At 41.0% G+C, this 13,985-nt stretch overlaps 1 protein-coding gene across 6 annotated transcripts in view; it reads left to right on the forward strand.

Annotated features, from left to right (window-relative positions):
• Nucleotides 1–13,985, forward strand: part of LOC123366829 (palmitoyltransferase ZDHHC14) — a 328,341-nt gene that overhangs the window by 274,774 nt on the left and 39,582 nt on the right. For all 6 annotated transcript variants that reach the window (XM_045010625.1, XM_045010624.1, XM_045010626.1 and 3 more), the window contains 5 exons: nucleotides 4,502–4,676; nucleotides 7,318–7,471; nucleotides 11,303–11,387; nucleotides 13,105–13,230; nucleotides 13,728–13,845. In XM_045010625.1, the coding sequence (XP_044866560.1) occupies nucleotides 4,502–4,676; nucleotides 7,318–7,471; nucleotides 11,303–11,387; nucleotides 13,105–13,230; nucleotides 13,728–13,845 (658 nt within the window). The remainder of the gene's footprint in view (nucleotides 1–4,501; nucleotides 4,677–7,317; nucleotides 7,472–11,302; nucleotides 11,388–13,104; nucleotides 13,231–13,727; nucleotides 13,846–13,985) is intronic.

Here is a 13,985-nt window from a genome sequence, read left to right on the forward strand (position 1 = left end):
GTTTTTCCCAAAGTATTGGTCCCAGTATAGGCACTCCCTTTTTAGTCGGCATCTCAGATGGTCCATTGTGTCTGCCCCTGCCTGTGCATGTACCAAATAACCAAAGATGCAAGAACAAATTCAGATTCCACAAATTACAGATCATAGAATCATAGAATCTCAGGGTTGGAAGGAACCTCAGGAGGTCATCTAGTCCAACCCCCTGCTCAAAGCAGGACCAAACTCAACTAAATCATCCCAGCCAGGGCTTTGTCAAGCCTGACCTTAAAAACCTCTAAGGAAGGAGATTCCACCACCTCCCTAGGTAACCCATTCCAGTTCTTCACCACCCTACTAGTGAAAAAGTTTTTCCTAATATCCAGTCTTCCCACCCCCTCTGCAACTTGAGACCATTACTCCTTGTTCTGTCATCTTCTACCACTGAGAACAGTCTAGATCCATCCTCTTTGGAACCCCCTTTCAGGTAGTTGAAAGCAGCTATCAAATCCCCCCTCATTCTTCTCTTCTGCAGGCTAAACAATCCCAGTTCCCTCAGCCTCTCCTCATAAGTTATATGCTCCAGCCCCCTAATCATTTTTGTTGCCCTCCGCTGGACTCTCTCCAATTTATCCACATCCTTCTTGTAGTGTGGGGCCCAAAACTGGACACAGTACTCCAAATGAGGCCTCACCAGTGCTGAGTAGAGGGGAATGATCACATCCCTCGATCTGCTGGAAATGCCCCTACTTATACAACCCAAAATGCCATTAGCCTTCTTGGCAACAAGGGCACACTGTTGACTCATATTCAGCTTTTCGTCCACCGTAACCCCTAGGTCCTTTTCTGCAGAACTGCTGCCCAGCCATTCGGTCCCTAGTCTGTAGCAGTGCATGGGATTCTTCCGTCCTAAGTGCAGGACTCTGCACTTGTCCTTGTTGAACCTCATCATATTTCTTTTGGCCCAATCCTCTAATTTGTCTAGGTCCCTCTGTATCCTATCCCTACCCTCCAGCGTATCAACCACTCCTCCCAGTTTAGTGTCATCTGCAAACTTGCTAAGGGTGCAGTCCACACCATCCTCCAGATCGTTAATGAAGATATTGAATAAAACCGGCCCCAGCACCGACCCTTGGGGCACTCCACTTGATACCGGCTGCCAACTAGACATGGAACCATTGATCACTACCCGTTGAGCCCGACCATCTAGCCAGTTTTCTATCCACCTTACCATCCATTCATCCAGCCCAGACTTCTTTAACTTGCTGGCAAGAATACTGTGGGAGACTGTATCAAAAGCTTTGCTAAAGTCCAGAAATAGCACATCCACTGCTTTCCCCTCATCCACAGAGCCGGTTATCTCGTCATAGAAGGCAATTAGGTTAGTCAGGCATGACTTGCCCTTGGTGAATCCATGCTGACTGTTCCTGATGACTTTCCCCTTCTTTAAGTGGTTCAGGATTGATTCCTTGAGGACCTGTTCCATGATTTTTCCAGGGACTGAGGTGAGACTGACTGGCCTGTAGTTCCCTGGATCTTCCTTCTTCCCTTTTTTAAAGATGGGCACTACATTAGCTTTTTTCCAGTCATCCGGGACCTCCCCCGATCGCCATGATTTTTCAAAGATAATGGCCAATGGCTCTGCAATCTCATCGGCCAACTCCTTTAGCACCCTCGGATGCAGCGCATCCGGCCCCATGGACTTGTGCTCGTCCAGCTTTCCTAAATAGCCCCGAACTACTTCTTTCTCCACAGAGAGCTGGTCACCTCCTCCCCATACCGTGCTGCAGAGTGCAGCTGTCTGGGAGCTGACCTTGTCTGTGAAGACAGAGGCAAAAAGATGATTTCCCTTAGTTTGAATGAGAGCAACAATGTGTCAAATCCAGGCCACACAGGAATAGGAGAATCCAGTAACCTAGCAGTATCCCCTGAGACAATTCTTATGAGATCAGTTGTTTCTGTGGGTTTGGAAGTCCTCATTGGCCAGAAAAAGCTTATATGCTCAGGAGAGCACCAGATCCAGCTCTCTGCATGATGCTGACCTGGCACGGAGCCAAATAGATGGCACTTTTTCTGGCTCAAAGGCTTTCTATCACAAGTATCCAGTCTTCAGAGGCACATTTTTTCCCCTGGATAGATTCTTAGCTGGTTACCTTATATGCAAAGTGATCCCTACTGATTTGAGGTCTGGTTTTACCATCCAACATTTGCAGAAATTTCATTAGCATACAGCCTATTTAAATGTGTGTGCCTCTCTCTGTAAGGTAGGTACTTACATGGCCCCCATCCTCATAGGTTCTGAGCACCTCCCAAGTATTGCAATGGTTCCCTAGTGTAGACGGGGTTTGTGTATGTGAAGAAATTTTTAGGGAAAGCTAAAGCCAATAACTGAGTTCTACATTCAGTCCTGAAAGTGGTGAGGTCCATGGTCATCCTTGGCTTTTGTGGGAATGGGTTCCACAGGTAAGGTCCAGTTCCTTTCAATCTCCTGCACTTGTAAGCCTCCCTATATTGATGGACTGTTTCTTTGTTCTGGTGGACGTTAGCTGTTCTGGGAGGTGCTGGTTGAGGGGAAAGAGGTGATATCCTAGGTACTATAACTATTCACAGTTCTCATGGAGGGTTTGAGTATCAAAGCAGAGCCTTTTAACTTGATTGTGTGCATTAATTGATAGAGCCAGGGCAGAGCTCAGAGCGCTGGGTTGAAGTGTTCACAGCCATCTGTGCTGCTAAGTAGACTGGCTACTGTATTTTTTGCCAGCTTTAGGGTGTGTGGCTTTGTTCATACGTATGAGTTGCAGCTAATGGAGTTGTCATGTCATGAATGTGTGGATCACCACCATCGCCACCTCTGTGTTGGATAGGATGGGGTGCAATCTTGAAAGTGAGTAGTTTTATTAACATGGCTATTTTGGCATCCAGTAACATTGAGCAGCCTAAAAGGATTCTATGGCTGCAGGCTGAATTTCCTCAGTGCGTGAGATTTGAGGATTAAAACTTTAAAAGAATTACTTTTCTATAAATTTTCTGTTCAGCTGTAACTATACAAACCGTTTTTCCCCCATCAAAGACCCAGATAAGCACGTATCATTAAACTAGTCATGGGTGAACATAAACTTAAAACTGCCAAAAAAAAAAAAGAGAGGGGAGGATATTTTTCCCATGTTATATCATCAGTCATTTTCAGTTACTTACATCCACCCCCAAATGCAGCTATTGGAGCCATAGTTTGAAATCTCAAATGAAAATGTACCAGGCTAACTAGTAAAGTTGTGATGAATGACAGCCTCATACAAGTTTTAAAAATCTTCCCAGAATCCCTATCCAAACTGGCCTATACATAAATCCTCGGGACTAGATGTCTGAATAGTTTCAACTTCTAAAGTTCAGCTGTTTTGATGCATATTTGTGCAAAAAAAAGTCTCTTGTATTCTTTCCATGCTTGAGATAAAATATTTCAATCTCTCAGAACTCAAACAGTGAATCAGATTTTGCTCAGACTTTGCAGAAGAAGCAGCGTACTTTTAAGCTGTGACCAACCATGGAAGACTTCAGCTGGGGAAAAAAGTGGGGGTGGGGGTGGAGGGGAGAGAGAAAAGTTTGTGTGTTTTAAATATAAATTTATGATCACGTGAGAAACTCTGCAAGGGGAGATGGTGGCCAGGAAGAAGTTGACAGTGTTTTGTAATGGAGATCTTAATGAAATCTTACAGCATTCTACCCTAGCAAATGCTGTAGGTAGTCAGTATTATAGTATGATAGAAATTCATTGCTAGGGATTGTCCAGTTGGGATGCTACTGTGTGAAAGAAGTGATGCTTTGCAGAGTCTATGCAAAATGCAAGGATTTCCACTCTAATTCTGAATTGTCTTTTTTTCTTTGTCAGAAAATAAAAATGACTGTCAGGTTGTTTTTTGCCCTTTACATGTAATATCTCTGGTAGAGTGCTCTTCTTTGCACACAAGTAAACATTTACCTATTTTCTCAAAGTACAAAACACAGAGGAAAATTTGTATTGTTCATCTTTTAAATATTTGATCATTGGTTTAGTGAAATAAAGGTAGCAAACACCCATACAGGAGTTGACAATAAAATCTCGCATCAAAATGTCAAATCTTGGAATTTTCTTTGATCTGCACATACTTTCAGGGTAACTGGAGATAACTCTGGTGGATAAGAGTGCTTTAGAAAATTGTTTGAACCAATAATTTATTCACTTCACTTTGAGTAGTTAAGGCAATACTGTTTTCAGTGATGTCCCAACGTTCCCATCAGTGGAAAGTTAATCATAATCCATCTAGATATTTATATAATCCTCATACCTGTAGTATATGAGCATCTGAGATTTGCCTTGGTTAGGTTATGAAGTCATTGTCAAGTGCTGAACACAGAAAACTTGTAGTCTCTCTTAATTTAAGGGATTTTGCACTCTCCAGTGATGGTGAAGATTTAGGATACATTTCCCCTTGTGTTTTTTCAGCATTTTTTTTTTTTACTATTTTTCTTTTTTATTTATATGTTGTAGGTCAACAGTGCCCATGACCCCTGGTCAAATTGGAAATCTGGAAATGCGGACAATGCAAATTCTGGTGATGCCTGGGCAACCAAACCTGAAAGTGCAGCGGGGCAGAAAAACACCACTTCGAACAACTGGGAGGGAGCAGCACAATTTGGGCACCCTCAGGCCTATCAAGGCCCAGGTCAGCTAAATGCTCCCATGAATGGTTTGTTCAGTCTCGAAATAATCTGGACCAGAATGCTGGTATAAATGAGGATTACTGTACAGTAGTGGCCCTTTTCTATACTATGAAAAGTTTAAAAACCTAGCAAACATTCACGTGGTAGGTCAGGGTAGGCACATTACTCAATGATGAAGGAAAGACAATTGCAGAAAATGTTGCAATGGCCAAAGTGTTAAATACCATTTTTGTTTGTTTCCACCGGAAAGGTTAGCAGTGATGGGACCACTAATATAACATAACGTAACATAGCAGTTACATGGAATGAAAATTTTTCACTCCATGCATCTGAAGTGGGTTTTTTTACCCACAAAAGCTTATGCCTAAATAAATCTGTTAGTCTTTATTGTGCCACCAGACTCCTTGTTGTTTTTGTGGATACAGACTAACACGGCTACCCCTCTGATACTCACTAACCTATTGAACATCAGTGTAAATGAGATAGGATCTGAGACTAAAATAGGGAAAGAACAAGTTAGTTGGGTGTCTTTAAGTTGGCAGAGTCTGATGAAATACATCCTAGAATACTTAAGGAACTGTCTGAAAAGATTTCTGAGTCATTAGTGATTATATTGAGAACTCATGGAGGACTGGAGAGATCCCGGAAGACTGGAAAAAGGGCAAATATAGTACCTATCTATAAAAATGGGAATAAGGACAACACAGGGAATTATAGACCAGTCATCTTAATTTCGGTACCTGGAAAGATAATGGAGCAAATAAAACAATCCATTTGTAAGCACTTAGAAGAAGATAAGGTGATAAATCTACATGGATTTGTCCAGAACAAATCACGTCAAACCATCTTAATATCCTTTTTTGACAGGGTAAAAAGCCTTGTGGATGGGGGAAAGCAGTAGATATGACTTAGCTTGACCATAGTAAGGCTTTTGATACTGTCTCACATGAGCACCTCATAAGCAAATTGGTAAATGTAGCCTAGAGGAACATTCTATAAGGTGGGTGCACAACTGGTTGGAAAACTGTACTCAGAGAGTAGTTGTCAGTGGTTCACAGTCCAGCTGGAAGAGCATATGGGGGAGGAGGATCTCCCCAGGGATCTGTCCTGAGTTCGGTTCTGTTCAATATCTTCATAATTATTTGGATAATGGCATGGATAGTACACTTAAAGTTTGTGGCTGATACCAAGTTGGGAGGGTTCAAATGCTTTAGAGGATAGGATTAACATTCAAAATGATCAAGACAAACTGGAGAAATGGTCTGAAATAAATAGAATGAAATTCAATAAGGACAAAAGGACAGTACTACACATAAGAAGGAATAATCAGTATCACATGAAATGACTGTCTAGGAAGGAGGACTGGAGAAAAAGATCTGGGGTTATAGTGGGTCACAAACTAAATATGAGGAGTCAATATAATGCTGTTGCAAAAAAAGTGAACATCATTCTGGGATGTATTAACAGGAGTGTTGTAAACAAGACACAAGAAGTAAATCTTCCACTCTATTCAACCCTAAGGTCTCAACTGGAGTACTGTGTCCAGTTGTGAGCACCACGCTTTTGGAATGATGTGGACAAATTGGAGAATCTCTAGAGGAGAGCAACAAAAATGAGTAAAGGTCTAGAAAGCATGACCTACAAGGAAAGATTGGAAAAAATGGGTTTGTGTAGTCTGGAGAAGAGAAGACCAAGGGGGGATGTGATAAGTCTTCAAGTATGTAAAAGGTTGTTAAAAAGAGGAGAACGATAAGTTGTTCTTTGTCGACTGAGGATAGGACAAGAAGCAATGGGCTTCAATTGCAGCAAGGGAGATTGAGGTTAGACGTCAGGAAGAACTTCTTAACTGTAAGGCAGTTAAGCACTGGAACAAATTATCAAGGGAGGTTGTGGAATCTCTGTAATTGGAGGTTTTAAAGAGCAGATTAAGCAAACACCTGTCAGGTATGGTCTAGATAATACTTAGTCGTGCCTTAGTGCAGGGGACTGGCCAAGATGACTTACCAAGGTCCCTTCCAGTCCTATGATTCTAATTCTATGGAGAAAAGTGGTGGACTCCTAAAATACTTCCTATAAAATGGCAATGATCTACATCAGTCCACCCTTTCAGAACTGCATGAAAAATTAGCAGGCAAGAGCCGTGAGTGTTAAGAACAGAATCCTAGACATGTTGTTCAGCTCACATAGCTGGAACTTTGTGGGCAACATACAACTTTAAATCTGTGTGTTCCTGTTTCTGCCAAGGCATGGCCAGTAATACAAACCCTCTATTTTTAAGCATTGCAGCCAGTATTTCAAAGAACTTTGTAGTCTTTTTAACCCTGGAAGTCTAGGTGAAGAGAGTGATTGATTTATATTTGGGACATATTATCTGGGAAAGTGTCAATTAATTAAGTGCTCAATTAAAGAAAATATTGGTTCATTAAGGCAATCTATTTAATAGATTTGTACTGTTTTATTTGGTTGTCTAGGGTTTTTTTGGAATACATTTTAAATGAGGAGCCAAAAAACATTGGGCTGAATTAGTTCTCAATTTTTTCTTCGAATATTGAGGGCTGAGGGGAAGAGCATTCTTTGGCTCAGTAAAGTAGTAATACCTTTTTTTATTTTTTCTATCTCTTTACCCTTCTCCTCCTCCTTTAGCGGCTGCTGATGACGACGATTGGGATGATGACTGGGATGATCCAAAATCAACGGCACCATCTTACCTTGGCTATAAGGAGAGTGAGTCTTCTGAGGCTGGGGGCCCACAGCGTGGAAATTCTCGTGCAGCTGCCATGAAATTACCACTTAACAAGTAATGATCAGCAAACTGGGAAAAACAATATGCATTAGAGATTAGAAGAAATTAAATATTGGGGCAGAGTTAAGATTGTAAAAGTTTATTTGAACAGGAATTTCCCCCCCCTCACACGATTCACTTTGTCCTTCCACTTAAATGTGCAGTGTAGGTGGTAGATGTCAGATGTCACAAATTCAGCATTATCATTTCACAGCAGGAGCATGTAGAGAAAGATAGAGGCTACCTGAAACACGTGACATAGGCATGTGTCTCTGGTGTGTTGTTTGTAGCCAATTGACACATGAGTTTCCAGGGTACATATTGCCTTTCTAAACTTAAGGCCTGGTCTACCTCTAAAACTTTGGTTGACCTAACTCTGTGAGGGACATAGGTAAGTTAACCTAAGTGCTGGTATAGACACAGCTAGGTTGACAGAAGAATTCTTCTATCAACCAAGATCTTGAGGGGGTGAATTTACCACAGTGATGGAAATATCCCTGGCATCACTGTAGCAAGTGTCTGCACTACAAATGCTACAGTGGTGTAGCTGCAGTGTCGCAGCAGTGCCAGTATAGTGCTTGTAATGTAGACATACCCTAAGTTTTTTAATTTAGTGGCATTTAGTTGCGTATTTAGTGATCTTGGCAGATGAGGTCTCTTATCCACGGAACAGGATTGACTGTGCATGGTGCTCATGGTGTCGTCGTCTTGTACTCCAACTCTGACCTGAAAAGACTACCTCCAGAGATGGAAGTAGTTCAGTCTTTGGCACTGCTGTGGCAACTGTCAACTCGGCAAGTGTTCCAGTTGTGGCGATATTGCGATACTGGTTCATTAGGAACCAGAGTGAAACTAGAAACTCATTTTACACTGTCTGCTGAACTGCCATTATTTGTTGCTGATATCTAGTCACCCTACGGTCAGCACGATTTGTGTGTAGACTGAAGGGGGGTTAGGCTTGAGCCTGAGTTTGAACTCTGGGATTACATTACAGTGTAGTCACCCTACGTGGTGCTGGGGAAGAGGCAAAAAAGACTCTTGCAGAATTGTGGCCAGGGGCGGCTCTAGGAATTCTGCCGTCCCAAGCACGGGAGGCAGGCTGCCTTCCGCGGCTTGCCTGCGGATGGTCCGCTGGTCCTGTGGCTTCGGCGGACCTCCCGCAGGACCAGCAGATCTTCCACAGGCAAGCCACCGAGGGCAGCCTGCCTGCTGCCCTCGCGGCGCCGGCAGAGCACCCCCCGAGGCTTGCCGCCCCAAGCACGTGGTTGGCATGCTGGGGCCTGGAGCCGCCCCTGATCGTGGCCACTCCGCTTTCAGTTGTCACTCCTGTCAATGTAGAAATGGATGTTGCATTATGCTTTAACCTGTTTTCTGTGTCACAAGGGATTTTTTTTAACTTATTAGTTTAAAATATTTTATTTTGTTCTCAGCATCCTGATGTCAGTTTCCTTGGGGATAGCAGCAATAACAAAGCTCTTATAACTCTTGTGTACTGCAGAGGCTTGAGTGCTTTTTTTGTGTGTTTTAATAAAAAAATGTCTCCATCTCTCGATCCTCAAGGAAGAAAAATTAAAATTTAAAAATGTAGGAAAATATTCAAACTAATTATTACTTAACAGCTTTTTAATACCCATTGATGTGCATGGAAAAAGGCTCTCCAGTCCAAACGTGTGCGTTTCTGCTGCATTGCTATGCAATCAGTACTTTAACTAGTCTGAAGCCTGATTTTTTTTTTTTAATGTTTGTTTTTAAGCTCTCCAAAGATCTTTCATAAAGATCTTTGGTCATGTGTTTCTTTATCATATTTATCCATTAACAAAAAAAAAAAGTAAATATTTTTAAATGTAAATTAATAGTATATTTTAGTGTTCTCATCCCTTTGAAAGGTCTTTTTTTAATACAAAGTTACCCATCATAATTTCCATGTCTTTGTTTGTGTCTATGCTATCATGCATATTTGAGAGTCATGCGCTTTAGCAATGAGTACTGCACATCTGGGATACTCTCCTCCTTTTTTAGTTTGGTTTTGAATCTAAATAAGACTAGCTTCCTTTAACTTATAGGCCAATAACCTGAACTTTATAAGACCGTTTGACCAAATGGCAGCATAACCCTCTAACAGAAAAACAATACTCCTAAAGAACAGATTTGTTGTCTCTTGCTAGCTCTTTTCTTTACGTGTTCATAATAGATAATAAGTTAGAACAGAGAGGGGTTTTTTAAGGTGTTTTGTTTTGTAAGTAATGTAAGTACAGTGTCTGGCTTTCAGGCACAGTTCCTTGTCACTTCATTCTTTTTGGACTTAGATTTGGTCATGTGTTTCTTTATCATATTTATCCATTATTCCTTATAGCTATAACCAAAATGGTTATTTTAAAGTAAATCAGATTGAGCACAAGACTTCAGCAATCAATGACAAAGGTCCCAATCTGGCAAATACAAAATTAGCGTTCCTCATATGAGAAGTCCCATTGACTTCAGTGAGCCTGCTCACATGCATAAAGCTATGCATATGTATAAACATTGGTAGGATTGGGGCCGTTGTCACTGTACTGCAAGAGGGATAGTTTATATTGAGTAACTGTTTTGATTCTTTGGATTTCTACCTTTTGAAAATACTGAGCTCGAATCTACAACCCTTCTTCATGTGAATAATCCTTCCTCACGCAAGTAGTTTCACTGACTTTAATGAATGAATACTTGCATGAATGTGTGTTGGAGAATCAGGCCTGTTATTACAGGAAGTCTAATTTTATTTACTTTTCCAATTTAAAGTTAGTCCACATTTTAAAACAGGATGAAATCTCATCTAGGGTCAAATAGACTATTACCCCTGGAATAATAAATAGGTATAAATGGATAAGTGTCTATCGCTGGCTTTGAGAAGTAGTTATAACTGAATGTCCGTGGAATAGAAAACGGGCGCAGAATAATGTAGCTAGTAGTACAAGCTGTGCATTTATGGGAAACTAATGACTAGGTAACGCAGACGCAATGGCTTTTCAAAGCAGGAGGCACTTTGATCCTGTCCTTTTACAATGATGTTATTTCTGTAAATACAGATTTTACTGTTGTATACTAAAACTTATTTCAAAATCCAGCATCACCACCAACAAAGCCCCCTATTTTAGGGGCATTGCAAACTAATTTGTGAATTTACGTCACACTTCACCTGTGTTGTTGCTCCATGCAAACAGCAGCTGCTTGGCAGCACTTCAAGGAGCTAACTCTTTTGGTCCAGTCATTTCATTGAAAAGACTGAGGAAATTGGACTCCTCTGGTTGGTTTTTGTAATGTAAACTTTGATTTGAGGGCCCAATAACTTCACTTATTAATTCTGGTTAGTGGATAAAACATGTGAGCATCACACTTTATGTCCAGAACTACTAGATAAAATTATAACATTGTAGTTCATAGTAAATCGTTATTACTGTTTCTCAGATGAAACTGATGTGAATTCAGATCATTTTAGCTGTTGAGTGATGATGTAATAGAATGGCAGTTGCTGCTAACTATTCCACTGTCATACTACTTCTGATTGGCTTTGAGTACCAGACCTATTGTGCAGTTCAGTCAATCAGAAATGAGCTTAGTATCCTGTACTTTCATGAATAAAGATGATGATTACTCAATAGCTGAAGCTTTACTGGTTTGTTTTTTTTCCAGTGAATAATTAGCCATCAAAGCAATCTGTGATTAGCACAGATTTCATTTAGTGTAATTAGGCTATCAGCTCTCCTTAGCCCATCAGGAATAATGAGTTTTTAAAAACATGGCAGGAAATTGTGAACCTGTCAAAGAAGGGATTATGAAAAAGAAATTCAGTCGCTTTATTTCTTTGATTAGATTCCCTGGATTTGCAAAACCTGGAATGGAACAGTATCTGTTGGCAAAGCAGCTAGTAAAACCCAAAGAGAAAATTTCCATAATTGTAAGTTGCTGGTTTTTTTCCTCATCCGAATTATTTTTAAGACATGTTGAGGCTAAAAGAGGAACTACTGAGGGAGACTAATACCAGTGTGTAAGTAAAAGCTTAGTTTGGTAACCTAATGCCTCGTGTACTGTGGACACTGGTTTTGTGTGTGTGTGTGTGTGTGTGTATATATATATATATATATATATATATATATATATATATATATATATATATATATTTGGAGAGACTGTGCCATTAGGGCCAGATCCTGCCAAATGTCGAGAATCTCCAGTGCCACCCACCTGCCTCAACAGGTGGGAAACTTGATGGGGGCCATTGGTGATTGGGACAGCCCCAGCTAAATGGAGCACCCGCTGATAGGTTGCAGAGGTGATTCCTTCCCCTCCAGAGTATCTAGCCATTCATTGGCCATCTGAAGGGAGGAAGGGTGCTGATTGGTTCCTTGCCCTCTCCTTTCATTAATTTAAACCGTAGCCTGGGCCATGTGGATCCTCTTCTTGCTCTGTTCCTGCAGCCCATCCCCTGACCCCTTGGAGATGGTGTTTTGAGGATGCTGCGGGTCTGACGGACCAAAATGGTATATGCCTCAGCAGTTTTTTGCCTTCCTCGCAACATCATGGAGGGACAACTAGATTAATTAGGAATAGGATTTGTTAATTTGTGGTAGTACTTGGTAGGCATGTTAGTTTGCTGCAATTTACACCCAATTCCAGTGCAGTTAAAAGGCTAAATAAAAGGAACAGTTCCCAGAAGTAAAAGACCTGGGATTTTGCTGATGGGCCTTGTACAGATGGGATGGGGGAGACATTGTTGGCTGAGGTCCTCCTCGGTTTAATATCCTCTGTCCCCCTACCAATGTGAGGGGTGGTGGTAAGACTCTGATGAGTGAGCTGAGTGTTGGTGGTAGGCTGCGGAGAGTCTACCCTGGTATGTGAGAATGAGTAACAAAGTAGATAGTGCCCCATCCCACGTTACGTTTAATAAAGTTGCGGCCTGCTGCTTAAAATCCATCCCTGTGTTTGTCCTCATTCGTTGGAGTGTCCAAATTAACTCTCTTTGATCTTGATGGGAATTGCAGATGCTCAGCAGCATTTCTCAGGATCAGGCTCTTAATTCCTTGCTTCTTTGATTGTGCTAATTTTTCCAGTGTTCTTGTAATGCTGCTTACAATGTATTCTGCTTGGCTGTGCGATATGTAAATGGGTCTAACATATAGGTAACATAAAGCCCAGTCTGCAAACCCTCACTCGTGCAACTATTCCCATCAAATACAGTGGGAATACTTACGTAATGGTTTAGGCGATCAAAAGACCTTCAAATTACTCAGTGGAGAGAGTTGGGCGTTTCTGGTGAAAAGTCAAGGGCAACATCTTCCAGTAGTAGCCTTTGTTCATTAGCAGCTATTCTAGGTACATTGTTTGCTACAAGAAAAACACCTCATGCTATTCAAAATTTTAAACAATTTCTAAAAGCCATTTCAGTTGCATTATGTACCTCTGATTAGATTTATAAATGAGAGGTAGTGGACTCTGCAAGAGTCTAAGGGCCCCGCTTCAAATAGGCCTGAATGCCTCCTGCAAGCTGCTGAGCACCCTCAAATATCAGGGTAGTTCCTGGATGCTTAGAGTGTCCAATACAAGTTTTAATTGCTTTCTTGTTAAGGACGGTCTGTTTACATTTATAAAATTAATATTTTTGTAATTTCTTGCAGGTTGGAGATTATGGTCCTATGTGGGTTTATCCTACCTCTACGTTTGACTGTGTGGTGGCAGATCCCAAAAAAGGTTCCAAAATGTATGGCTTGAAGAGCTATATTGAATATCAGCTAACATGTACTGTAAGTGTGTGTGGCCCAGGACTTTGTTCTGGGTGGGAAGGTGGTGGTGGTGTGGGGAGCTACGATAGTAAATAATAGCAGATAGTTTAAGGAAAAGTTACTTTTTCCCAATTGGTAACTGTACTATGTTATGAATAGCTAATGTTTCCATTACTGTTGCCTCAAGGCACTGTATTTAAATAAAAACAATGAGGAGTACTTGTGGCACGTTAGAGACTAACAAATTTATTTGGGCATATGCTTTTGTGGGCTGCCCATGAAAGCTTATGCCCAAATAAATTTGTTAGTCTTTAAGATGCCAGAAGGACTACTTATTGTTTTTGCTGATACAGACTAACACGGCTACCCCTCTGAAACCTGTATTTAAATAGTAAATATTTTGAGACTTTGTGCCAAAGGTTTACTCAGGCTAGTTAGTCACATTAACCACTTGTTGGTGACTTTAATTTTTTAAAGGATCCATCAAAAGTCAGAATTTTCTTTTGCCTGTTCCACAGAACACTAATCGATCTGTCAACCACAGATATAAACACTTTGATTGGTTATATGAGCGTCTCCTGGTTAAATTTGGATTTGCTATTCCAATCCCATCTCTTCCCGACAAGCAAGTCACAGGTAAATGATTCCAGCTGTGAACTCAAAGAAAAAAAAATCTCACCTGATAGTGACCTTCTCCTTATTTCTCAATGGTTTTGAAAAGTGTTCAAGATAATTCTTCTTTTGGGTATGGTGGCTTGATGATAGTCTGACTCATG

The sequence above is a fragment of the Mauremys mutica genome, chromosome 3, assembly GCF_020497125.1.
Source record: "Mauremys mutica isolate MM-2020 ecotype Southern chromosome 3, ASM2049712v1, whole genome shotgun sequence".
Taxonomy (NCBI): Eukaryota; Metazoa; Chordata; order Testudines; family Geoemydidae; genus Mauremys; species Mauremys mutica.